The sequence below is a fragment of the Cuculus canorus genome, chromosome 1, assembly GCF_017976375.1.
Source record: "Cuculus canorus isolate bCucCan1 chromosome 1, bCucCan1.pri, whole genome shotgun sequence".
Lineage (NCBI taxonomy): Eukaryota > Metazoa > Chordata > Aves > Cuculiformes > Cuculidae > Cuculus > Cuculus canorus.
The window spans coordinates 143407185-143433642 of record NC_071401.1 but is presented as its reverse complement, the minus strand read 5'-3'; the positions used below and the strand labels follow the sequence as shown (position 1 = coordinate 143433642).

The following is a 26458-nucleotide window of genomic DNA, read 5'->3' as shown; positions in this document are numbered from 1 at the left end:
CCCAAGTCCATGCAGAGCTCCAGGTTTCTCTTGGCTGCATCCATTGCCCCAGGTACTCTGTAGTTCCTCTCTGATTTTGTGCAGCTTCACTCTGGGGAATTATATCCACTTTGTCTCACTGCTTTTCCTTTTGCCTGATGGGCAGAATCCAGGCTGAGGGATGTCAGCAAAGGAGGAAAGAAGAGGAGGTAGTGGGGGACAACATGGGCTTGCAGACATCAGTCCAGTCCTGGCAGTGCAGACACCAGTGAGAGAGGGCTGATGAGAGACCACTCAAGAACAGCAGTGGTTTGTGAATGTGTTTCTCTGTGGCACACAGAGATGGTTTTCATGTGCATGGCTGAAGCCCACAGCTTACAAGGAGCATTACTGCATAAGCTGGTACCACGCCAAGTCTGCTCTGCATCCTTCCTTCAAGCCATAGTTTATTACAAAATGAAACCCTAACCCACTGTCCTGGGACAAATAACTCCATGAAGTGGTTTCTTTGCCAGGAGTGCATGGAGGGGTTGGGCCGTCCTCCACCGTGCTGCTTTAGCCCTCCTAGAGGCTCCCCAGTGAAAACTAAGAATTTGCTGCCATCTGTAGACATTTGACTGCTGTTCGGGCTGTTTCCCCATCCCTGCTCTCACAGCCCTTATATAGGCAAGACGGCCACAGCAAAACCTCCCCAGTCTCAAGCCCTATTCCTTTCTTAAGCGTTTCCCCATCGAAGGTAGCTTCTACAGTATCCCGCTCATTTATTCTCTGCTGTTGGATGCCAGTCCTGTGAGGGCGGGTTCAGCATCCAGCTCCCTAGGTTGCAGGCAGAGAACCTGGACCTTGCTGGGGGGCAGCCAGCTCCTCCCTTCTCAATGTCTCTGACAAGCCACTGTCCCTTGAGGAGCATATCACTGAAATCCCACAGCGGTCAGCAAGCTTTTCCCAGAAAAGCTCTGCTCCATATTTCCTTTGGGCACCGACAGCCTCTCATGGTGGGGCTGACCGGGACAGCCACCCATAGCCACACTGCACACCCTCCTATGCTGTCCTGGAGGGCACTCCTGCTCCCCACATGGTTTCTGTGTCTCTGGGCACACATGGAGGCCATGCTGCTCACTGACCCACCCTGCTGAGCCTCTGTCTCCTTGTCCTACCATCCTCCATGGCCTTTACCTTGTAGATATGCTTTGAGAAGATTATCTGCCATTTCCCTTCCCTAGGGTGCACGCTCTTTCTCAGGTCAGGAAAATAGTCCTGAAATGGTGAAGGAGCCCAAAACACTTTCTTGGAGGACCTTACACTCTCTTTCCTAGATCATGGAGGATTATTGCCACCCTACAGAGTGTCTCACACTGTTGCCTTAGAGCATAGCCTTCTGATTAAACACCTCCTTGATGGGGCAAAGTAGAGTAACCCCACCCATTTAACTGAGGTGTTCCAGGCATTTATCACAGCTCCCTGGTGCTGTTGAGACTGTCACCTGTACCAACCCCAATCCCTTAGCAGATGAGAAACAGGACTCTGGACCGATGTCTCCTGCAGACCAGCCCATCACAGCAACAGCATCTTCCTTTGCTCTCACAAGTGCTCCATTTCCAGGGGCCATGGCCAAGTCTGGCAGAACAGGGGAGAGATGCAGCAATTCATGGTGCCCCATTTCTGTCCCCCAGTTCCAGGGCCAGGCCAATCTGCACGTGTTCGAGGACTGGTGTGGCAGTTCCACTGAGCAGCTCAGGAAAAACCTTCACTTTCCCCTCTTCCCCCACGTGAGTAAATCTGCAACACTCTCTGTCCCACACTTCCCAGCCCTGCTTCCCATCTGGATCACCCCTGCTCCCTTCATGTCCTGTCCCTGTCCTTCTCCATCACCACCTCTGTCCTCCCGTTGAGGAAGCAGGAAGCTTTCACAAAGGTTCAACCATGGCAGCTCTTTTGCTGCACAGAGGAGTCTTATTTTACCCATGCTGGCATGCCAGGCCTCAGACACAGGGTGAAAGGAGCCCTGCTGTATTTGATATTCTCCCTCCAAGTGGCTAGCAAATGCAGTGTCCTGTCCCCACCATCTCAGCGGCATCCCCCATGCAGCTGTCCCCTCCACGGCAGCACTTGCTCCAGTCTGTCTTTCACCTGGCCTGCTTGCCTGCTCTTTCCCGCTGCCTCCATCACACAGACGCTGCCCCATCCTCCTCGTAGAGCAAACCTCATACTTTCCTCTGCCCACCTGTCGCAGGGGTTTTGTATCTGCCTTTATTCCTGTCATATCTAATTTTTTTAATTATTTTTTTCTTCTTCCGCTTCAGACACGAACTACACTGAAGAAGCTGGCTGTGTCCCCAAAATGGACCAACTATGGTCTTCGGATATTTGGCTACCTGCATCCTTTCACTGATGGTGAGGGCTCTATGGCTGCTATGCCGCCACTTGCGTGTTTTTTCCCCGGCCCTTCTCTCCCCTCCTGGTGCTGAACCACTGGTGCTTTCACCCCTGCAAGCACAATGCTTGCCTAGCTGTCTGTGACTGGCCATGGTGTTGGCTTGGGTGAAACACATCTGCCTCCTCTGTAGGGTGGAAAGGAAAAGCAGAGACGAAAACAGATGGGAAGTACTAGATAAAAAACAATGCTGTTGTGAATGTACAGCCCCATGGCGTGTATGTGGACACGAGCAACCCCTGAGCTTTTCCTCTGTCCCTTGCCAGCAAAACACTCTACATGACATCATTTATGTTCCTGCTGCTCCCTGGGTGTATGAATACTATCTGACAGCAGCTGACATTTGTATCGCCCAGCTGCATGCTTCTGCCTGGAGCATCCTGCTTGCACTCAACCACGTCTCCTGGTCCCCTCAACCCTGGCCAGAATAATGAGACTCAAGTGCCTCCGTCTCTCTTCATGGCTTCTTGTGCACGTTCATTCATCCAAACACAACTTCTCACACAAAAATTTGCTGTGGAAACAAAAGGGGAGGCAGGGAGACTTTGCATGGACTTCTTAGCTTTCCAGATGAGATGTCAGGTGAAGCCAGGGCAGAAGGCATAGTGAACCAGTTACATCTGTAAAGTTTTATTTTCAAACACAGCAGAGTTAGAGAATTCAGAGAGGTTCAGAGGAGTGGGTGTAATAGTATCAAAAGGGAAGGTATGGTCTTCCCTGGAAGAAGAGTGAAGATAGCATTTTAGAGGAGCAGAATCCTTTGTGTTCACAAGCCTCCATCTCTTGACAGGGGAGTTTCAGTTTGCCATTGCTGCGGATGACAATGCTGAGTTCTGGCTGAGTTCAGATGAGAAGACCTCTGGTCTCCAGCTGCTGGCCAGTGTAGGCAAGGTACAGTGAATGCTGTGTGGCTTCTTCCATCAAGGCTTTAATGTTTCTATGGGGATAGAGAGACCTTCCTGTTGTACATACTTCCTTGAACTACCCAAGTTCCTTTTCCTGACCAACTACAGTCAACACCACCACAGATGCCAGGTGGGTATGACAGGACATATCTTAAGCCAGTTACATATTGGCAGTGCTGTTGTGAGCCCCACATTCATGATTAAGGAACTTAAATCTGTCCACAGGTTGTGGATCTCACAGACAACTTACTGAGAGGAGTAGCTCAACTTTTCCTCTTCATTGCTCCCAGCGTACTAACCAGGGAGGAAACAAATTTTGACTAGTGCATTTTCTGTCCATTCACAGACAGGGAAGGAGTGGACCGCACCAGGGGAGTTTGGGAAATTTCACAGCCAGCAGTCAAAGATGGTGAGGTGAGTGAGCAGAGCCACTTGCTCCCAGTTGCCTCTGCATATGACCAGGAAATTACAAGGAAAAGGAACACAGTCATGAAGAATTTAACAACATGGAGAAAGGGATACACTGGGGTGTTGCCAAAGCTGAAATGACACATCCACACTTGTGCCAGTTGCTTTGCTGATATACTGCAATATGAATGCAATACTGAATTTTTCTTCTCTGGAGTAAGCGGCTGCCGACAAATCCAGACTCCTCTATATGAACTGTATCCTGAGCCTCCTGCCTTGGAACTAGCCAGATTTTCCAGACACCAAAACCCAGCAGACAAGACTGACTGAGAAGGGTCTGGAGCCCTTCAGGTGCACAAGGGAAGCTACCTGTCTCACTGTCAGCATCTGGATTTTCTTGGCATCCTAACCCTACTTACCCTGAGAATTAGGTTGTTTCATGGGTGTGGTTGCTCTCCACTTGTTGTTTGCTGACAAGCTAAGAAATGTTCCTTAATGCTCTTGGTGACTGACACATTTTTCTTCACAGGTTGTCAGCTGCAGGCAGGTACTATTTTGAGGTGCTGCACAAGCAGGATGACAGAGGAACAGACCATGTGGAAGTAGCAGTGAGTCTGCACAAGTGGCCATACTGTATATGTGTCCCCACAGAGCTTGGAAATGACGTTTGTAACAATTTCCCTCTGTTCCTGGGCCCCAGCTCCCCTTTGCATGAGATGTATCTAATCCCTTCCAGAGCTTTTACCTAATTCTGTGTGGGATAGTCCTAGCCACATGTTCAGGACTCTTACCTCTGCTTGCTTGGAGAGCAAGTTCTGCCCTCTCTGATCTGCTTTGCAGTTTTTTGTCCTTTTCTGCTTTGGATGTGTCCTGGGAGACCTCAGCTTGATCCCAGTCTTTTACGTCTAGGTAAACTCAATTGTAGTAAGGAGAAAATAGGAAACTGTGAGACCATCTGGTGACAAAAACATCTTGTGTCTGATCTTTTGGTTCAGACTTGGTTAACTCTATAAGTACTTAATTCTAACGTGTTTTTTTTTTCCTGTTCCAGTGGAGATTGAATGACCCAGAAGCAAAGTTCAAAGTCATTGATTCGCAATGCCTCTCCCTTTTTGCTAGTAAGTATCTTCACTACAAGTTTCCCTGAGCACCTCCCCATTCTTCCAAAGCATATCATGGGTGTTTCACCATGAATCATAGTCTACCTGGGCAAATACCATGCATACAGATCATTACAAGAAAGAAGTGGAGACAGGTCAGGAGAGAGACCTCTGGACAAGAGTGTGATTCATTATTAAATACACAAAAACTGGAAGTAGGATTGAAACTTTATTTCAAGGAAATTTAGAGGCAGTGAGGAGGGACAGAGAAGAAGGCCTGCAAGAATGAGGAAGACTCTTCCAGACGTGAGAGTAACACAGAATGGAGGTTGCCCCATGCAGAGAGCTACAGGGAATGTAGGGCCGATAATGTGGGAGCTGTTTGGGGCGTGCTGGCAGCTGGACACAACCAAATGGAAGGCACCACTGTAGCACTTACAGGAGATTTCTCTCTGGATGCTGGACACAATGGGATATGCTTGCAATATTGGGGGATGCTGCTTTCAGCCTCAGGTCTCCTGAAGATGCTGCTGGATTGCAGCAATCAAATCATCCCAGTCTCTCCTGTTTTGTAAAACCTTTGTAGCACGTCAAGTGATGCCTTTGTCAGTTAAGGAGCTCCTTAGCCCTGTTTACTCTTTTGTAGCTTTGTCAGCATTGCTTTCCTCTGCCAGCATTCTCCCTTTCCATATCTACCAGTGTTGCCTTCCAATATCTCTGGGGCTTTTTCCATGCCAACACTTTTGCCCATGAAAGACTCCCTGATATAATCGAGACATCTGTTTGGTGTGTTTTGGATTGCAACCTGCTGTTGTATTTTCTGAAACTTGCCATTTCGCTGGGACTCGGCTTTCAGTTTGGTTTTCTGTTCTTTTTCTTTTTCCTTCTGCTCTTTTCTTATTATTCATTCCTTGTTATAGGGAATACTCACAGTCCAGAATATCTCTCTGTGGCTGGGCACAGTGCTGCTGTCTCATCTTTATCTGACACCTTCTGCTCATACAGTATTTCTCTCTTCTGTATCGGCCTTTGGCTAGATCACATATCTTCCCATACCTTCTGGGTTCCCATATTGTTGAATAACCAAAAGTTGTTAACAGTAACCCCAGTGGTCTTGGCAGCATGTTGTCTTTCCCTCCTGGATATTGACTCAGTTCCCCTCATCTCGGAGTAATATCCCTGGAGACGTGAAGACCTGTGGAAGTAACACTCAAGAAAAAATGCAACAAGTACCCAGTCTTCATGTTAAGCTTCCCGTTGCTCCTGGCTTACTTTGATTCTGCATTTCCTTGCTGGAGCGCCATCCCCCTTGGCTACTAAAGGCCTCACCCCAAGGTCCTGCTCCTTTTCCAGCACAGGAGAAAGGTCTGCTCCTCAGCTTTCTCTTCTCATTCATCTTTTCTATCTCCTTTTAAAAGAAATGTAATACTAATAATTCAGAGTTGTCCAGTAGTTCCTGCCAGCATGGTCCTTCTTCAGCACATCATTGCTAGTATGTCCAAGGCAGGAGGTCATTTTCCTCCGTTACTCATAACTTTTTGTTTGTTTTCAATAATAGCTGTGTTTCTACCCCACAGCTTCTGTATTCCCAGCTTTCTGAGTCAACGCCTTTCTTTTCTATGGTGTCTTTGCAGTGAAACTTTTGAGCAGCACCATTTAGGCGTTGCTATGCCAGAGACGGCATTAGTGCCATGAATGCAATACCATTTAGAAAGGGCTGACACTGGGGAAGGGCTCTCTTGGGGACAAGGGACAAATTAGCCCTTCCTCTCCTTTCTGTTTTCTCTCTGGTTTTTAGATGAGACGCTTTTAAAGATGGATGAGGTTGGACATATCCCGCAGACCTTGGCCAGTCACACGAGCCGGGCTGCTGACAGCGCAGGCAGCAAGGCACACCCAGCTGACATGTTGAAACCTGACCCCCGGGACACTCTTTACAAAGGTAAGACTTGCAAAGCAGTTGAGGACATAGCTGCAGCCTGTCACAGCGCGTGCAGTAGCACAGCTGTGAAAGATTTTCTTCCTATGCCATGGTTATCAAAGGCCACACTTTTTTCTCCTCAGTGCAGAAGAGAGGGACCACGTACAATATCAGTCACTGTAGGAGACAAAGCACAGACTAACCCAGCTTCTCTTTCTTGGCATCCAGCTCACACAACATCCCCAGGCATAATATTTTGGTGTAAGAGCTGTGCAAGATAGTTTGTGTTATGTATCTTAAGTACTTCACATGGAAAAATAGAAACCAGGCATGGAAGTGACTAAGCTGGTGCATCTGGGTTCCTTCAGCAACACTTGCCTACGTGTTTCTTCTTCTCAGTGCCTCTGCTGAGCAAGTCTCATGTGCGCCGAGCCTTGCCAGACTGCCCGTACAAGCCCAGCTACCTGGTGAATGGATTTCCTCTGCAGCGCTATCAGGGACTCCAGTTTGTAAGTTTTTATCCTTCAGCAGGTACTTGCCCAGGGGAACACGAGGGGCCTCTCTGGCAATCTGAAGCTCCTGGGTAGCTTTGACCGTCTGCTGTTCAGGTCTGAGCATCCCAGTACATGCTAGAGGGCAACACCAAGAGAAAGGAGACGGGTGCTACGCACTGCTCACATGTCACAAGGGGGTACAAGTGTGTGTCTACAGAGCCCCTCAGACCTCAAACCAGACTGCTGAGCTTGCCTTCACATGAAGCTGTACAATGGCACAGGATTTTATTCTCCATGGAATGAGCTGTAGTCTGTGTGGACTACTAAAGCCCCTGACAAGCTTAAAACTGGTCTTGAGGAGGAGCTCACATTTGTGGAGCAGGCAGCATAGCAGGGTTTAATGCTCTGCATAGCAGAGCAGACTCTGAGGTTTGCTGGGGACAGGTCACTGGCAGAGTTTGCCCTCCTTGGATGCCCTTGCCAGCCTACATTCCCCAGGGGACTTGCATTCTGGGCAGGCCCAGCACCCTCAGACTTATCTGGTCACCCTGCAACTGTCTGCGCCACCTTGTGACTGATATCTGGCATTTATGAGGGTTTTACTTTATTTTTCTCCCTTCTTCCCAGGTTCATTTATCATTTGTTTACCCGAATGATTACAGCCGCCTGAGCCACATGGAGAAAGACAACAAATGCTTCTATCAGGAAAACCCTTATTACTTGGAAAGGTAGGATACTGCTGCTTACTAGCAGGGAGGGAGGAGATGGTTTGAAGGCTGGAATTGGGTTGGAATTCCATACTAATTTGAGTAGGATTCTCTTAATTCTTAAAGATCACCTAAGCCTAGCAAAACATTTAAGCTTTTATAGTTTCTTTCAATAACCTATATTCCCTTTAAGTGCAAATATGTCTAGATCTCAAGGGGAAACTGCTGCTTTTTTTGCTCTACTAACCCGGAAGCTGGGTCAGAGCTTGTTTGTTCCACTACATCAGGGAACAGATTTCCAGCAAACTTTGGCTGCCAGCAGCTGGAGCATCCTGATGGCTGTCAAGGCAAACCATGCTCACCGCCAGGCATCTCTCTGGGGCAATAAATGCATGTCCTTCAACTTGACTGGGGTCCAGGTCCCAGCAGTGGCCCTGCAAAGGAACTGCCACTCACATGTTCACCCCCACCACGGGCAGACACCTCGTATAGGCATTCCCTTCCATTCAGGAGGATTTTTTTGCAGTATATGGAGAGTCACTTTTCTAGTGACATAACCTACAGTGGCCTCCCTGTGCTCAGGGTCTTTTTCCTCTCTATGGGACTATCGTGAAGGCTGGAACAACAGATCGTATCATAGGTTTGGGAGGGAGCTCCTGGGGCTGGGGTTATTAGTGAAGGATGGAGAAGGTGGTTGCCGTGGGCTAGAAGGTGCCACCCAGGTTTGTTGCTTAGACAATTAATTTGTATTGTGACTGGATTTGGGATCCGGGGGCCTATTTTGCTTGGCATCAAGCACACATGGAGGGAAACAGTCCTGGAAATCTCTCTCAAAAGCTTGAAGCATAGGCATATGATGGGGCAGCACACAAGCAGTAGTATGAGAGAAGAGAGAGGGAGGTCGTTGCAAATACCTGCCTGAGCTGCTTTTGCAGTGTTGATGACTTGTGTTTGTGAGCATTACATCATAAGTAAGCTTTAAGGAGCAGCTTAAGGGAGAATAAAGGAGTGTTTCAGTGTACTTATGTTGGGATTTCCTCCTGTACATATGAGAAAATGTGTAAGAAGCTGGGATGATAAGCAAGGAAAGATGACATCTTTGACAGTGGGGAATAAAATCTGATTGTGCAAAAATCTGAAAGATTGTGATGATAGCCTATGACTTGTTGGGAGAGGATGATCTAGAGATGCTAGGTATATGTTTTCAGAGTTCTAGACCATCACCTCCAAAACAGTGGCTATAATTTATTTGGAGAGGGCAAAGTAACTTTCATTAAACCTGTGTCTTGCATTTCCCTCTGCAGATTTGGATTCTACAAGTACATGAAAATGGATCGGCCAGAGAAGAGCCTGGACTCTGGAGAAAAGACAGAGCAGCCAGGTAGAGACCCTAAAATCAGAGCCTGGAGGATCCTTTTATCTGTCACTTTTGTCTGTGATCTTCCAGTACCAGCTGAAAGAAGCTGTTGACTTTCTGTACCAAGAAAGTCACAGCCCTTCCGTGCCACAGAGCTGTGTCTGGGAGGAGATTTTTGTTGCCATTTTTGTTTTCCATGAGAGCAGGCTGGGTGGTCACCAAACAGTGGGCTGCAGGCAACAACGTGACAAGAACCTTTCAGGCCTGCAACTTACGGAAATGTAGTTCCAGCAAAAATGTGGGCAGAAGCGACAGAGCTAAAGGTGTGCGGTGTGGCAGCCGATGCTTATACCTGCCTTGCAAAGCTGTCACCAGACAGACAGCTAAAGGCAAAACCAGACCCCACCACAGCCTGTGGCAATGCTGGCTAATAGGTGCTGAGAATGTTGGTACCAGCAAGAGCCAACTCCTATGGGTGAAAGCACCCCTGCCACTCTGAGCAGGAGCGACATTGTTGAGGCGAGGCAAGAAATAGCTTGGTAGGGTGAGTGCCTGGGTCAGGATGAGGAGGGCAGCGGGAAGATGTCAGTGGTTTAATTGTGATTACTCCTGCAGGGTCCCAGAAGGATGACCTGGAAGACCTGCAGTACACGGAGCAGGACTTGGAGAGTACCAGCCCCGTTGAGCACCCTGGCCCAGGGAGAGCTGAGCCAGCAGGCAATGCTGTCAGCAGGGTGGTGGGCAGTGATAGTGTTCACGAGGACTATTCTCTCCTGGAGCGTCGTCGGCTCCTGTCAGTGATAGGTGGTGACATAGGAGAGGGCCTACAGAGGAGAAGGACAAAGAGGTCTGGTGTCAAATCAGCCATGCTGGTCTCTGCCAACCAAAGCCTCAGCCATGTTGACCTGAAAGGGCCAATAATGAAGAGACCCCCTTTAAAAGCTGGTATTAAAGACAACTCCAGGAGCCCTCTGCAACGCACCAGGGCTGTCCAGGGAACAGCACCTGTCAAAAAGGCGAACCCTCCTTCTAGGACCATGTCTCAAAAGCAGCAGCCTCTTGGTGGCCCCAGGAACTCAAGGGTCACGATTCCCAAAGGTGTGAAATCTCAGGGAGACCTCGGTGCTGCTAAGGATGGGCTGCAGCCAGCAGGCACTGTGCCACCTGGGAGAGGAGACCCAGTCTCTGGCAAAGCTGACAGACACACTATGAGCGCTGCCAGCCCCGGCCAGCGGCCTGTACTGACAGAGTGGCTGAACCAAGTGGAGTCCTACATTGCTGAGCAGAAGGTGGCCAACGGTGGGGACATGGGTGAACAGGTGGCATCTCCCATGAAGGGCAAGTCTGGGCCTGTGGCAGCAGAAGACGAAGAAGAAGAAGAGGTGGATGGGGAGCCAGAGGAAGAAAATGAGGAGGATTTTGATTATGTACCAGTGTTTGACCAGGTGGTGAACTGGGAACAGACCTTCAGCACGAGCAACCTGGACTTCCATATTCTGCGCACAGACTGGATTGACCTGAAATGCAACACATCAGGAAACTTGCTGCTAAGAGAAAGGGAGGCCCTGGAAATCACACGTGTCTTCCTCAAGAAGCTCAACCAGAGGAGTAAAGGGTAAGGCCTAGTGAAAAAAGCAAGGGGCAGCATTTTGGAGCGAAGGTATGCTGCTGCACAGGGAGTACCTGTCATGTGAGGACCTAGTGGGAATTAGACAATAAAATAGATGTAGGAAATAAAACTTCAGGCAAGGAATCTGTGTGAAAACCTGGGCTATAAATACCTCTTTTGGCTGAGGAATGGACAACAAACCACATCTGGGGAGTATTGTCCTCCAACAGCTGGTGGCAGTAAACATGAAAGACTGGAGTTGTCCATCCAGCTGGCATCACTGACCTCTTGGTGCCTTCCTTCTTGCACAGTGTAGGTATTGAGAGCATGTAGGAGTATTTTAGCAGTAGGACTGGAGCTCCTTGTACTTGTGGTTTGATGTCTACCGTGTCTCAGCTTGTGAATCACTTAGGACATAGGACCAGCAGGGACTTATCACATAATACAGTTCTGTACACTGACCTCAGAGACAGCCAAGTACCCTACACTGTCATCCAAATGTGTGCACCTCCACCTTAAAGTTACTTAGCTCCTGGTGCTCATTTGGGAAGGAGTTTCACCTCCTCACTGCTCTGATGTCCCACTGGAGATCAGCTTTGGCTGGTATTCTACTTTTACTAGTCCTGATATGGTTCTTTTTCTTCTCAAGAGTTACCATTTTGATTGCCATTCTGGCAAACAGACGTACCTCATCTGAGCCTCTATAAGCTAACCAGTCCAATCCTGATCCTTCTGCTGAGTTGCCTTCCATTTTCCATAATTTTCCTACCTGTCCTTCTCTGTGCTGGTTTAGGTTTGAGTTAATTTTCCTGTGCATAAGTGACCGGTATTCTGGATGTTTTATAGAATGGGTGTTATTAATTCCCAGTCTTTGCTGGAAATAGCTCTCATGCTACACCTTTAGACTGAGATTATTTTCTCAAGGTCACATCAGTCACAGTTAAGGTGTAACTGATCAAGCTTTTCTCAGCGTTTTTAATTAGTGAGCATCCATTCTGCAGCAGAAACTCTTGTTTTGATCCAAAAGGGCATGACCTGGCATTTCATCCTCTTTTGGCCATTCTGAACCTACTGCTCACGCCAGTTTTTACTGTATGATTGCTCAGTCCTACTCCATGTTATTGGCTGATAAGCTGTCATCAGCCAATTTCACTAGCCCAAACATACTCCTTGTGCCAAGTTCATTGTAGGAGGTGTTGAATACACTCGCTATTACCAGCCCTGTGATCATTCAGACACATTTGTTATTTTCTGTGTCACCTTTATTTCATTTCCCTTGCCAACTATTTTCTCTTGGCTGGCATCCCAGATCTAATCCCACATACTTGTGGATTTAGGAAACAGGTGCTAAACCTTCCCATGGGACTTCAGAAGCAGTGCAGCAAAGCAGGGGGAAGCTGGGGATAAAAAGATTTGTGCTAGCCAGGAGGAAAGAGCTTGGCAGAGCTGAATGGGCTGAGCCAGCTGGAAGTGGGAGAAGGGCTGGTGTACAGGGTACATGTCCACCCCAGCTGTATCTCATGCAGGCGGTTCCAGCTGCAGCGTATTGTGAATGTGGAGAAACGCCAGGACCGTATGCGGGGCAGCCGCTACCTGTTGGAGCTGGAGCTGCTGGAGCAGGGAGAGCGGCTTGTCCGTTTCTCCGAGTACGTATTTGCACAGGGCTGGCAGGGCATTGGCGGTGATGAGGAGGAGGAGAGGAAGATGAGGAACCTGGCATGGGGTCGCCGGCGGCACCTGATGGCTGTGGCAAATGAACCAGAGCTCTGCTGGCCCCAGGGCTTCTCTTGGAACCACCATGCCGTGGTTCACTTCGTGGTGCCAGGTAAGGGGGACTTGCTTCCCTGGGACATCAACGGGCATCACAGTGGGCACTTCCCAAGAGGGTAGCCCTGAACGGTGGGGCTGAGCCAGCCTCAACCACCTCATTAGGGTCACTTCCAATTTCTGTTCTTACCAAGTTAAACTCTTTCAGATATATGATAAGGCCCAAACTCCTGTGGGTTATAAGCTCAAATAAAAGTCCTCTCACACATTGGGAAACAACCCACAACAATTCCCGGGGTTTTTGGTCCAGGTTTTCAGCTTGGGCCTATTTCAGCATCCCTGCAAGGCTAGCAGAGTTTGAGGGGAGGCAAGAAGCCTTGCCTGTTGAGAAGCCATGACGTGTTTGAAATCGGTTTTGCTTTGATTCTCTCCCTCTTGCAATATAACCAGTGAAAAACCAGGCACGCTGGGTGCTGCAGTTTATCTCTGACATGGAAGAGCTGTTCCGGGTCACTAAGGATCCATACTTCAACATCATCATCACAGACTACAGCAGTGATGACATGGATGTAGAGAAGGCTCTGAAAAGATCGGCCTTGCACAGGTGAGGATGCTGCTTGGTCACAAAAAGCTTCTCGCATGCACCTGCAAACTGAGCAAACCTATCAGTCACTGTGTATTGAACAGCCACAGTCTCCTGCAGCTAGAAATCCAAAGTGACATTCATCCAAACCTTGCACATATACATGCACATATTGTTGTTATAATGTACATACTTGTATAGAACATATCTTTATGTTATAAAACTGTAAGGCAATACCTTTTGCACTTACCCATCCAGATGCATCTCTTTTCTCATGGCTTTTGTCCAAGTTTGCAAGAGTGGAAAGAAAGCAAGTCTCACAGGCAAAGGGAGGACAAAGGAGGCAGCTATGAGAAATAGGACAGAGAGCTTGGAGACCTCTGAGGAGAAGACCTCTGCTTGCTAGGATAGCTGTCTGGCTTACTCTGCTCTGACCTGAACCTGTCTCAGTTGGTCCTTTCCTTTAAATGCCAGAGTTTCCCAGTAATAATTCTAGTCCTAGGACAGAGCTGGACTAAAGCTGAAAAATCTTTTGCTGAGGACTACTGTGGCCGTGGTAAGTAAGTGAGAAGACCCTCAGGTCACGCTGGGACCTGGAGCAGCGCTGAGCTTGTGTACTTGCAGAGCAGAAGCTTTCCTTCTTATTGGGATGGTGCATGGGGACAAGGGGAAGCTCTGCAACATCAAATCTGCTGCTGGTGGTGCATTCTGTGCTCACCGATGCACACACACTGAACTTCTTTTTCCCATCTGACCCCCAGCTATCGGTACTTGAAGCTGTCGGGGAATTTTGAGCGTTCTGCTGGACTGCAAGCAGGGATAGACCTGGTGACGGTAAGCTTGGGGGACTTTAGGTGGACAGGAAGATGACTAATATGCATCTGGTGCTACCCCTTGCCTTTCATACCGAACATGCTGTTTTTTAAGGAAGGAAATAGCCTTTCAGACCAGATCAAATGTAGATGTGTTTCTGACCCTCTAGAATAAGAGTTTCAGTCCATACCGCAAGGACACTGTGATCCATTCAGTTCTTGCCTCACCTGCTGGAACTGTCAGGCAGGAGGGAGATAAGCAGTAGCAGCTTTATGATGCTGGCTCTGCCGGGTCATTGTCATAGTATTAAATGGCCTTTGTTCAACAGCCAGTCAGTGGCCATTTTGCCAAGCCCTAGGTTCTCAATTTCTGATCTAGCAATGAACTGCCCTTTAATCCACTCCCATACCTCTGTCTTCATGCCTCTCAAGAGAGACTTATTTAAAGTCTACCTATTTTTTCTCCCAACCGGTGTGATCGGTTCCAGGATCCGCACAGCATCATTTTCCTCTGTGACCTCCACATCCATTTCCCAGCTGGAGTGATTGATTCAATCCGGAAGCACTGTGTGGAAGGCAAGATGGCCTTTGCACCCATGGTCATGAGGCTACACTGCGGCATGTCCCCACAGTGGCCTGACGGTAAGAGGAAGTGGAGCCTCTTCAACCCCATACATGATGGAATGGAAGAAGGAGGGTGCCTGCCGCCTCTAGATTTACTCCTCTGGTGTTTTAAAGAACTGGAGCTTTCAGGGCCACTAGGCGAGAGTGCTTTAGGTATAGAATGGGGTTTAACACTGTCAAGTACCTGGAATTTAAGATCAAAAAGCCAGCAGAGCCCTTTATATGACAGTTCTGTTAGTTGTCTCCTAGGGTTCTCTATGAATTTGTGGACCTTGGAAAACACCTCCTTTACTCCTTTCTGTCCATTTCTCTCTTTTCTTAGGGGGCACAGCCTGTCCTGAGGAGAGCTGGTAGCCCAGAGGTGAGAGAAACCAAGCCAAGTCAGGGGAAGGAAAGTGTCACAGATTATCTGAGCATAGGATTTCCTTTAGACAGAGGCCATCCTGAGCCTTCCAGGCACAGGGACAACCCCTTGAAGCTGGGACAGTCTAGATACATTAGGTAATATGCTGCCAGACAGCAGATATGAGAGGCTCTGCTAACAAGTTCCTAGGACAGCCCATGCTGTCTGTCTGCAAGCCTTTCTCACTTCCCGAAACTTTAATACGGTGGCTCTGCCTTGGTGCTTAGTTGACTCTTTGGTGTCAACATTGTGCTGAAAGTAGCTTGAGTTTCACTCCAGCATCTCTGCTGGAGTCATCAATGATTCAAGGCACCGACATACCTGTGCCTCTTTTGTGCTGTCCTCAGGCTACTGGGAGGTGAATGGATTTGGTCTCCTGGGAATATACAAGTCTGACCTGGACAAGATCGGAGGCATGAACACAAAAGAGTTTCGAGACCGTTGGGGAGGAGAGGACTGGGAACTCCTGGACAGGTAGGCATCATTGTCATCATTCATGCTCTTAGGAGGGGAGACCCGTTAGATCCTGGAAGACCAATGACCAAGGCAGTCACTGAGGTGACTAATGCCACTGTAAGCTTGGTCAGTGAGGGAGAGTCTTTGAGCATATCATGACCTCAGATGAGTGAATCCAAAATACAGTACTACAGCCACTGATAAAATAGAGGAGCTGTTTCGCGGTGCCTTTCAGCCAAACTGCTGGTTGGCCACGGGCCTATCAGGCACTGGTGATGGTGAAGACTTTGTTCTCTTCAAGCAGTGCAGTGCACAGTGTATCGACTTTGGGTCCTTTGGACTTCCCGTACTATGTATAGCAGTTGCCCAGAAGAGCAACTGTCAGAAAGGCATTTAAAGACCGTGAGATACAGTTACAGTTTCTGAGTTTATGATGAGGGATCTCTGCTGTACAAATCCTACGCCTCTGGGTTTGTACTTCTAAGTTTTGGGGCCTGTCTGTTCTTTTCTGTTGGGTAACTGCAGAAAAGACTAGCATCCTGAGCAATCTCGCATTGCCGGCTATCTTTTCTCCCAGCCTGGCATGTGCAGCTTGCTCCTGACAAGCTTTGCTCTCGAGGGTATGTAAATACTCAGCAAGTGTCATTGGATGCCTGATTATGGTTATAGGATAACCCTGAGCTATTCTGGACTCTGCAATTTGATTGCAGACTCTTGACAACAGGACCATTTGAAAGAGATTTCCTGGGGCTGTGCTCTTCAGTATCTTTGTGATCAAGCTTCCCCTAAATCTACCCTTTTCCTTTCTGCCAGGATCTTGCAGGCTGGGCTGGAAGTGGAGCGTCTCTCCTTGAGAAACTTTTTCCACTGGTTTCACTCGAAGCGTGGTATGTGGAACCGGCGCCAGCTGAAGACACTGTAGCCTTCAACCCCAAAGCTGCCTGGCAGCGCCGTCCACCGTCTCATCTCAACGTGCACTTTACTGAGGCACACAGCCGAGCACACAAATTCTTCCTCTGTCTCCAGAACCCTCTGAAGGGATGGCACAGCAGAGGAAGGGACAGTCAGACTAGGGTGGCGGGGGCTTCTCTCGTGAGCTTTTGCGTCCAAGATGTGGGATCCGTGTCTTGCTGGGAAGGCATGCAGGGGAGATGTTAATAAGTCAAGGACACGTGTTTCCTGCCATACAGTCTGGTGGATGGTACAGGGGGAGAGGTGCCATATTTCCCATTGAGTCTTGTGTGGTGCAAACCAACCAAACAGAAATCCTAGCTAAGCCCAGAATAGTTTATTTACAGTAATAGTTTCTCTTTCAATACTTGAAGGAGAAAAAAAAAAAAAAACAGAAAAAACCCCAACCCTCCCCCTTTCTCCTCCTTCCCCATCTCTCCGGTATCCATGCTTTTGGACAGGGGACCAAAATAAGTTCTCTGAACGGTATTGTGTCTGCTAGCCGATTGGCTGACCCAAGGAAATCTGGGTGTGGAGGAGCTGATAGGCACTTTAGGCTGCAGGTGCTTAGACGTTTCTCTACTTTTCACTTTAGTCCTTTTGAAAAACCATGCTCATATTCAGCAAATTATGGGCCATGGGTGGAGACCGAAGTATGTTTCCCTTATGAGAGCCCTGGTTGCTTGCAACTGGGCAAGGTGGCAAGAGTAGTTGGTACAGCTCCACCTAAATTATTGATCCACTGCCTGAGGGTAGTGGAGAGGTTATACAGAGAAGCCAGAAGAGCATCTCAGGAGGAATTTTGCAGCCTTATCTGACAGACGTGCGTTTGTCTTAACGATATCAGGGAAACCCTAGCAGGGAAGAAGTGGCAATATATTAATTGAAATATTGTGATTTTGTCAGAAAAAGAGAAGACAGAGTATTCTGCTCTCTAAATCCTGTACATTTATTCAGCATCTAACGGTTAATTTAATAAGTTATGGCCTTGCTGTTGTGTCTTGTCATAGTTTGACTTTTATATAAAGAGCAGACTTTTTGATTGAAGAACTGGCACATTTGTTGGTGCCTCATCTCTGGAACAGCCCTGAGAGCTCTGGTCTGGTACGGAGGAGGTGGCCTCAGGTCTTGGCACTTGCACTGAGTGCAGGGAATAGTGAGGACAGAAGATGTCTGAGTAAATAAAAGGATGTGCAGACCCATGCCAGCATTGATCCAAGAACTATGTCCGCAGCTGGCCTGATGCTCCAGGGAATTCTCAGCCCCTAAAACTCCTGTTAATGTAAGACAAGAAATTTACCCCTTAACCATTTTACAGGACTATAGAAACTCCGAGATCCCAGCACAGTCAGTGCTCTGTTCTGAAGCTTTGATGTCTCCATATAATGCTAAAAAGGTTGCTACTGGTCTCAAGCTTCAGAGGAGAGCACAACATAGGATGCTGTTCATGGCACCCAGCTCTATGGGGAGCTGTTGATAAGTGAGTAATGGAGGGACGTAGGATATAAGCAATGCTGACATGGTTCTAGAATTGTTTGCTTTTTATGTCGATGGACTGGATGCCAATTCAGAATAGGCATTAATTTATTATTAATTCGGTGGTGCTTGACAAGTTCATCAAGTCCCGCTATTGCAGTAGAAAGCTGAACATGCAAGTCTTGGCACGTGAGATAAAAATCTTGTCAAATCATCTGCTTGCCTCAGTCTGGGTTTTTGTGACTGGTGGAGTCAGAAAAAGCCAGCCAGATTTCAGAAGGTTTTGCTGTGCAGTGTGCAGTGATGGTGGGAAGCAGATGAGAGATGGCTGTGTCTGATTCCACAGAGCCTTTATCACAATGCAAACACTGAATATCTCAGAAGAGGCAGCCTTAGCCTTCTGCTTAAGCAAGAGCAGTCTTTTCATTGAGGGAAAGTCCTTCATCCATGTGAAGACTAAAAAAATGAAACCCTGCAGTTGGGGTGAAAGGCAACAGTCAACACTATTATTTTAATTTTTTTAAATGTATTATAGGAGTTTAGGAGGTCAGAGCCTTGTGATGCAATGTTGCAATAAGCTCTGTTTCTGCCTGGAATGTGCAGTGTCAGTCATACTCTCAATGCATGTTGGAGCCTGTGCTTCGCTCAAACACAGGCACAGCCTTGCAAGCGTGCAGGTGAGCTGCTCTCCGGGCTCCAGGACTGCGCCTCTGTAGCCTGTCCAGGCTGGCTCTGTCACGCAATTCCTGTGGAATGAGGAGAGGCTGGTGGGAAGGGTAAGCACTGGGATGCAGTGAGGCGTCAGCAGGACCCAAATGTTTGGCCACATCAAGCAGAGGACGGGATGATGCCCATGTTGCAGATGGAAAACTGACAGACTTGGTGGCGGCCCTTATTGTCGTGAACAGGGAGGAAGGCTTACTTGTACCATGTACCTTTCACGTCTGACTTAGATGTGGTCTGCAGCACCTAAAGTTGCCAGCTGGAATTCATCTGCAGACACTGGCGTGAATTACATTCGTCCAGGAGATAACTCACTTGACTTAAATGATACAAGGAATCCCTCTTCCTCTCCAGAGAGGACAGTGAGCAAAGAGTGGACTGAGAAACAGGGTGCAGCCCTCACTCCAGCACTGCCAGCAGAATTTGAGGGTTTTACTGTGACAGTACTCCTTCCTTCACACCTTGAACCCAGGCCAGCGGCAAGCAGAACGTTTTACCTTGTAAGGACCTCTTGGTGGAGATGTAAGGAGTTAGTGGGTTTCAGTCCAGTTTCCTGATGGCCAGTATCCCCACTGTCAAAACTGCCATCACAAATGTTCTTGCCTTGCTAGCACAGTGTGGATTCTTAATTGGTATTTAAGCATTGCGGTAGTAAACATGATTAATACTAATTGGCACTAGTTGGCAGCCTCCAAGGAGGAGCTCGGAGAGAGCCCATGGGGACAAAAGTTGTTATCCAGCCCACATGCTCAGAGACCACTGTGGGTTTTTTGGGGAGGAGGGGCTATGAGACCCCTGGCTCACTGGCCAGCAGCAAATCTTGCTGGTGCCATGCTGGGCTTTGCTCTGAGGCTGCTGCCACAACAACCTGAGTTTTTCTTCCCAAGAAGAGTCATGAAGAGGGGGAGAGCAGGGAACACAGCAGGAGCTGATAGTCCCACAGCCGTGCAGTGAAAGAACGAGGCCATCCAGGGCAGCGGCCAGGTCAGTGCAGTCCCTTATGGGCAGGTGGTTTGCGCCATTACTAGTGTTGCAGGACATGCACTGCTGCTGTGAGGAGGGCTTGTCTCTGGGTCACAACTCCCAGGGAGCAAGAGGGCACCTGCTTTACCACAGCCACGAAGCTGACTCCCCCAGATAGGTCTTTTTTGTCACCAGGGTCTTTTTAGGAAGCTGTGGCTGAGTTTGTGATGAAATTTGCCGTGAGTTTCTGGCCTTCATATGCATCCTGGCAGTATCCCGCCTCGATGGCAGGGAGAAATCAGCTAGATGGGATTTTCCGTGTATCAGGCAGGCAGGAGAAAGCTGCTTTGGTAGGTCTCTGGCTGGGGACATGGGCCATGCTGCAGGAGAGACCTTCCCTGGGGTGGGAGTGGCTGGGCTGGGGACCCTGGACCCCTAAGCGCAGGGTGCACAGCAAAGTTACTCTGCCCACAAATGCCAACTCCATCTTCAGGACTGTGAATTGTGGATCTGGGGGTTGTTTTGTGGGTCAGTGAAGAGAACAAAGAGGATCTGGCTTTTATTCTGAGAGAAATGTATTGTGTGAAAATTATAACGTGACTTGGTTTGTCATTGTCTTTAATGTTTGCCCAGTATGAACATCTCACCTCTTCTCATTGCCCATTAATGTCTGAAGTTGATTGTCGTTTAGATACCGATGCCTTGTATTAAAAATCTGAATTGTACCTTTGAATTATCTGCCTTAAAATGGCTCTGTGCCTTCAAAATAACTCCTGGGCCATGTCTCTCTTAGAGTGGGGGGATATACGGATTCTCCCCCGTGTTTTATAAATACATCATCTTCCTACAAGAGCTCAGTTCTGTCTGTGTCTTACTCACACCCACATGGCTACACAACAGGGATTAGAAACCAGAGGCTGCTCCTCTGGCCTCGTGTAACTGAAGGCATAGTCAATACCAGAGAAATGGGTCACACTCTGCCCATGGACAGTGAGTATCTGTAGCAAGAGGCGAGTGGGAGATGCAAGGAGCAAGGTTAGCCGGTGAATGAGCCCCTTTAGGGCTGTAGAAAGTGGAATGGCAACAGAACAGTTTTTCTCCTGTCTTCCTGGGTTTATCATGTGAAACAAGGGAGAAATATTGGCCAAATACACATTCCAGCAAAGCAGAAGGGCTATATGATTATGGAGAAAGAATGCAGAGGATGAAGTAGTCCTTCTTGCAAGCCAGGGAACAATTCCTGGACAAGACCACAGGTGAGAACCTAGAGGTGAGCTCGATGCTCAGCACAGCCTACACAAATGGGAGGTCAACTCTTTCACAGCAAGTGCTTATTTAGATTTAAACTTGGCTAATTTTTGCTTCAACTGTGCCTCCTCAGAGTATAAAAAGCTTGGCAGGAATGGGAGTCAGACGTGGAGAGGGAAAAAGGCAGCCAAGGTTGCTAATGAGTCTGATTCCATTATAATGAGAAACTATTATTGAAGGTGAAAGGGGGAAATGCATTCCAGAGTGCCTGCAAGTCTTCTGCTCGCCTGGGCTGGGTGATGGGAAGCCCTCTCTGCTTGGGCAGGCCATGTACATTGCCATACCTGATCTGGCAGCTCTCTGAGATGATGATGTTGAAGTTAAGATCTGGTAATGAAATTCCCTCTGCTGCTTCTTTCCCAGCTGAACCGTTTGGGGTTTTTTTTCCTTCTTGCTTTACATTCAGTCATTGATGCTAATTGCTTTGCCTCCTTCTTTCTGAAGCAGTGAGTCGTGGGATGTGGGATCTGCACATGGGATGCATAATTTTTTACCTTTTCATGAACCCAGCTGGCCAGTAGTAGCTGAAGGCTCTTAGCTGGTGGTTTTGCTTTGGCTGGAACTGGTTTTGCTGCAATCACAGTGAAGGCTTTTCCTAGAGTCAGGCAAAGTAACAGAGGCTTCCCAGAAATGGTGACCCTGCTTTGCTGTCAGTCTCAGCAAACTCAGTGTCGCTCCAACCCTGTCATATCCCAGACAAAGTGGAGGACAAGTCTTTACCTGCTTCACCAAACAGATCCCAGACTGTGCTCAGCTTTGCTGAATTAATTTCTGGTAAATACATAACTGGCTTTTTCCACCCTGCTCTTTCTATGCAACTTTTCTTCAGCTGCAAAAAACAGCAGCTGTCATTTGCAGGTACCTGATGCTGTCGCATAGGCTTGGCTACCAGCAAGATCATTCATACACTCCCCTGAAAAAACTCACCACCTGTGGTGTAAGCAGAAATTTAGTTCTGTAAGTCAAATCTGCCCGTATCTGGTTTTTTATAAGAGTCAGACATTCCCAGTAGCTCCTGAAGACCAATATGTGGACAACTTGCGACATTGCTTTCTCAGGGGTGGCAAGAGTGCAAAATGAAAAATCCATATTGAACTCTTGATTCTGCTGTACAATGAAAAAAGTCATTTAATAATCAGAAAAGCATGCCATTATTTAAATAGGCTTAGATCAGGCCATTAAAACGTCAGGTTTTTAGCATGACTACAAAGTTACAATATTTAGGATTGAAAACTATTGGTCTTTCAAAAAAACACCTGAAAAAATCATTAATTCAAAGGTTTTTTTTAAAGGAAACAAGTTGTTCTAGTACAAGAGTATTCCCAGCATTGTCATTATAAAAATGATATATTTAAAACATTTATGGTAGTGATAAGACCTTGAATTATAATAGTGATTTTTTAATAAAGTAATGCACTATGTACATGTCATTTCTCATTGTGGCAATAAGCCTAGAGTGTCTCTCTATGTGTAATATTTCTTCATTTTCTACTAAACACTGTCAGGCTATTCTGACAACACTCCTAATAGGTCCCTGGCAATGACGTCAGACCATTAATGTTGTTAATTTTCCAATGCTGGAAAGATCTGATTGTTTTCTTAACTGTGTTGCATTTAATTTTATTTTTAAACAACTAGGAAAACATTTGAATTGGTTTTAGCTACGTTGACACAGACACACTTCTCTATCCTTCCATGAGACCTCCTTGTTTTTTTAGTTTGTGAAATCCCTTCCAACGTTTGGGAGGTAAACTATTAGGGAGCATTGCTTTAAGTACAGCAATGTTGAGGCAAAAAACCTGGACTTTATTTAGCCTACAAAGTAGATTGTTCCATCCTCTCTACTAAATGAGCCAACACTGAATATATGAAGCAGGCAACTCTAATAAGAGATGAGATTTACAGAACTGTGCTTTGAAATTGTGTACCCGCTGCTGTTCCTGCAGCTTTCTTTAGCAAAGTTTGCTCTAGCTTTGAAAGGCAATGTTTTCACCCCTTCAGAACTGCAAAAGCATTATGGCAAAGGGCTGGTATACCGTGACATGCACACAATTTTGGAAATTTAACCCAGTTTTCTGGATTCATTGATGGGCTCCTGCTGAGGTCAGTGAAAACATGGAGGAGGAGAGATTTCCTCACCAGCTGGCTGCTCGGATCCTGCAGGGAAGACAAGAAACACCGGTAAGGTCACAGCAGGCTCTTCCATGCTGCGTGGCCAGAGAGAAGCAGTGACTGTGCACTGGGTCACTTGACACCACAACCGTCCCTACGAGTGTATGGTGCTGCTCTTCAGTTCTCGCACACTTCTGGATCCCAAGCCAGCAGTGTTTTTATTGAGGCTTTTGGCTTTTGCATCCTCCCTCATCATATCATCTTATCTATTGAGCTTTCTCGCTGGCTGTTGCCCCGGTATATTGCATTTAAACTATGTTTACATGTTTCAGGTCACGTTAGCAAGAGCTGTGAACTTTCCTTCGTGATGTAAAGCACTTTTGACCTAAGAACATGTAATTCCCACAATGACTGGACACGAGAACCCAAACATTTGATCGGACTCTTATTCACAAGATTCTCTCTTGAAAATGAGTTAAATTCTTAGAACAGCCCCTGCCAAACCACACTGGCTGTGGTGAAGAGCTCTTTAATCCCTGGCACATTCCTTTTCTTCTGCTCAGACAACGCTTCCATCTTTGGATGCCCTTCAGAAAACATCTAGTTTTCTTTCCCGAATTCAGCTCTCATCCACAACTGCTACCTGTATCTAGCGTGAGGTCTGCAGCCTCCTGAAAACAACTTGCTGCTGGTAACTACTAGCAATTGGGAAGTTTTATGTTCTTGCTTTAAAGACCAAACATGGAGAAATCCTCCTCCTCTGAGGGAATTTGTTCAATAGCCTTAAATGCTCATGTGACAACAACATGCCTCTGGAAAAGGCTTTTTCAATTTGTCCAGTTTTGCCTCCTCATTTCCCACCTTTCAGGGCTGTTTTCTGAGACTAACAGGCATTCCAGGAGCTGGCAGCGATGGAAACTCGCCCCTTTCTTACCTGATCCATTGCCCATGACTTAATAAGGTCGAAAATTCCTGGTAGGGTAGAGGCCAGTCTTCTGCACCCCAAAGGCTGTGATGAAGATGTTGAGAATGACCGTGATGAAGATGAGGGCTGTGGCAGTGTTGTTGAGTATGTTCAGGCGGGGTTGCTTTGCAACGTCATTCAGGTTCAAACGAGCTGTGAGATACAATGCAAAAAGGAAGGGTGATTTGTAGCTTGACTCCAAGTACCCCAGCCCCTGCAAACCTTCCATGCCTGGCAAATGTCCGTGGTGCCCCAGGCACTGTGGCTACAGAGCTGAGGGAATAGTCTCAGGAATGTAACATCACAGCTACTCCTAGGATGACACAGGAGGATGGAGCAGAGTTAAAAAGTGGGATATTTTTATCTCGTGTGTTTGGTTTGCCATGGAGATGTCATCGCCTTCCAACAGGCCGACCCTGAATAACCAAAGTACTGATGTATGCTACCAGGCATGGGCCATGTGACACATGCGTCCCGGCATGGCCATGGGACATGGCAGGGGAAGGCTGGGTGACACGAGGTCAAGGTCAGCAATGTTGTACTTGGGTTGTGTGGCCAGTTCCTCCTTGACACCTACATCTTGCATATCGAGCCCCTCCTTGCCCCTAGACGGAGAGGTATTTGGGTACATGAATGGCATCAGCCCTAGCTGATAGGTATCGATCACTTAATACATGGGAACGTCCCAGTTACTGGGACTGTCTGACCAATAATACAAGCAAACAGCAGCCCTGTGGCTCCCTGCCTTCACTTGTGGTCCCCTGTCTCCCTGGCTGCACAGTTGGATCCACCCACCACAGCTGCCACAAAGAAAGGCTGTGCCATGTAGAGCAGGGGAAGGAACATGTCACAGGATTTCCCGTAGCCTTCAATCCTCTGTCCCACATAAAAAAACCATGTAGGATACACAGGAAAAGGCAGCCTTCTGCAGACTTTTAATGCTGGGCATGTGTTGGAGGCCGAAATACGGCAAATCCTGTATCAGATGTCTCTATGGTGCTAAGAGAACTGTGGGATAGGTTAAAAGTGAGGTTAATATAGGGAATACCTCTGCCTTAATAGTTCTGTTATGCCTCAGCTTGACTGAAGTGAAAGGCACAGCTAAAATGTGGTGTCTGCAGGAGCTGCATGAAGAGCCCTGAAACACAGCTCCTCTTCCTACAGCAGGGATTCAACAGTGGGCAAGTGAAAGAGTAGCGTTCAGAGCTGCTGTGCAAGAGAAAAAGAACAACAAACTCCCCACTTTGAAAAGCAGTGCCACAGACCTCCCTACCACTCACGTCAAGCTGTCTTCAACCCTTCCGCAACCCTAGCTGGAGCCAAGGGGAATGATCTGGGGGAAGTGGCTTCTCCCTTATGCTTCTGTGCAAGGCTAGCCATGGGGTACCCTGCCCCTGTAGCACCTTGCACGCACCTCAGTGCCCGCCTTACCAGAGATGATGAGGAGAATCCCAATTATCACCTGGAAGAAGAGAGAGATGCTGATGAGCACAATGAGGGTGATGTAGTACTGGAAGGAAGGCCCCTGCTCCAGCACCGCTTTGAGCTGCGTAACGTTTGCCATAAACAGTGCCACATCCAGCATGCTCTCCGCCACACTCTTTTTTGTCGCGTAGTGGTTGATGTTCATTGGCCCGTTAATCCGGAGGTGAGGATTCATGCCCTGGGAAGACAGGAGAAACTACGTGAACTGGTATGATTGCTAAGCTGACAGACCCGTCCATGTCAAATGGGCTGCTGCCTCCCTGTGGGATTTATCTAGAAAGCCTGAGAAAGAGTCAGATTTGTGTGTTTTGAACATATTGAGAGCATCCAGTTTCCCCTCAATAGTTATCTTGTAATATTAATAGGCACAAGATACTTGTAGTGCTCAGCAAGGTTAGAAAAATGCTGGGTATTTTTGTGGAAAACAAGCTTGTCTACAGTTAAAATAATATAGATTACCCAGAGCCAAGGATTTTTGTAAGAAATATTAAATTCTGTTCCTTCAGGGCACAGACAAGCCTCAGACTTACAGGGGATTAGAGAGAGATCTTCTCTTTGGGTTGAGTGTTCAAAAGACTGTCAGTGGCTGGGCTTTATATCTTCTCGGAACACTTTTTGCTGGCTACTGTTTTAGGCAAGATGCTAGAGGAGATTGGACAATTCACTTTTTTTCTTTCTGAAACCAGGGACAGTATTTCTTCAAAATGTTAGGCACTGAAACACAGAACAAGGGATGGGACCCATTGCATCTAACTTTAACTACTCATTCAGGCCCTTTTCATTGTAGAATCATAGAATGGTTCAGGTGGGAGAGGGCTTCAAAGATCATCCAGTTCCAACCCCCCTGCCATGGGCAGGGACACCTCCCACTGGACCAGGTTGCTCAAAACCTCATCCAACCTGGCCTTGAACAGTTC

General features: G+C 47.5%; 2 protein-coding genes across 3 annotated transcripts in view; one reads left to right on the top strand and one right to left on the bottom strand.

The window, feature by feature from the left end:
- B4GALNT3 (beta-1,4-N-acetyl-galactosaminyltransferase 3) overlaps nt 1-21188 on the top strand; it is a 69193-nt gene extending 48005 nt beyond the window's left edge. The window contains exons 4-20 of one of the 2 annotated variants that reach the window (XM_054082991.1): nt 1653-1748; nt 2283-2373; nt 3204-3304; nt 3665-3732; nt 4256-4334; nt 4778-4844; nt 6625-6768; nt 7147-7256; nt 7869-7969; nt 9253-9329; nt 9921-10920; nt 12441-12739; nt 13132-13285; nt 14026-14098; nt 14565-14718; nt 15451-15577; nt 16373-21188. In XM_054082991.1, coding sequence (XP_053938966.1) covers nt 1653-1748; nt 2283-2373; nt 3204-3304; nt 3665-3732; nt 4256-4334; nt 4778-4844; nt 6625-6768; nt 7147-7256; nt 7869-7969; nt 9253-9329; nt 9921-10920; nt 12441-12739; nt 13132-13285; nt 14026-14098; nt 14565-14718; nt 15451-15577; nt 16373-16481 — 2850 coding nt within the window. In that variant the 3' untranslated portion in view covers nt 16482-21188. The remainder of the gene's footprint in view (nt 1-1652; nt 1749-2282; nt 2374-3203; nt 3305-3664; nt 3733-4255; nt 4335-4777; nt 4845-6624; nt 6769-7146; nt 7257-7868; nt 7970-9252; nt 9330-9920; nt 10921-12440; nt 12740-13131; nt 13286-14025; nt 14099-14564; nt 14719-15450; nt 15578-16372) is intronic. The other variant, XM_054082999.1, reaches the window with a different exon arrangement.
- A 1811-nt stretch (nt 21189-22999) lies between these two features.
- Nucleotides 23000-26458, bottom strand: part of NINJ2 (ninjurin 2) — a 49651-nt gene continuing 46192 nt past the window's right edge. Inside the window, exons 2-4 of the mRNA XM_009557098.2 lie at nt 25488-25719; nt 24027-24209; nt 23000-23137 (exon numbers count right to left, since the gene is read on the bottom strand). Coding sequence (XP_009555393.2) covers nt 24046-24209; nt 25488-25719 — 396 coding nt within the window. The 3' untranslated portion in view covers nt 23000-23137; nt 24027-24045. The remainder of the gene's footprint in view (nt 23138-24026; nt 24210-25487; nt 25720-26458) is intronic.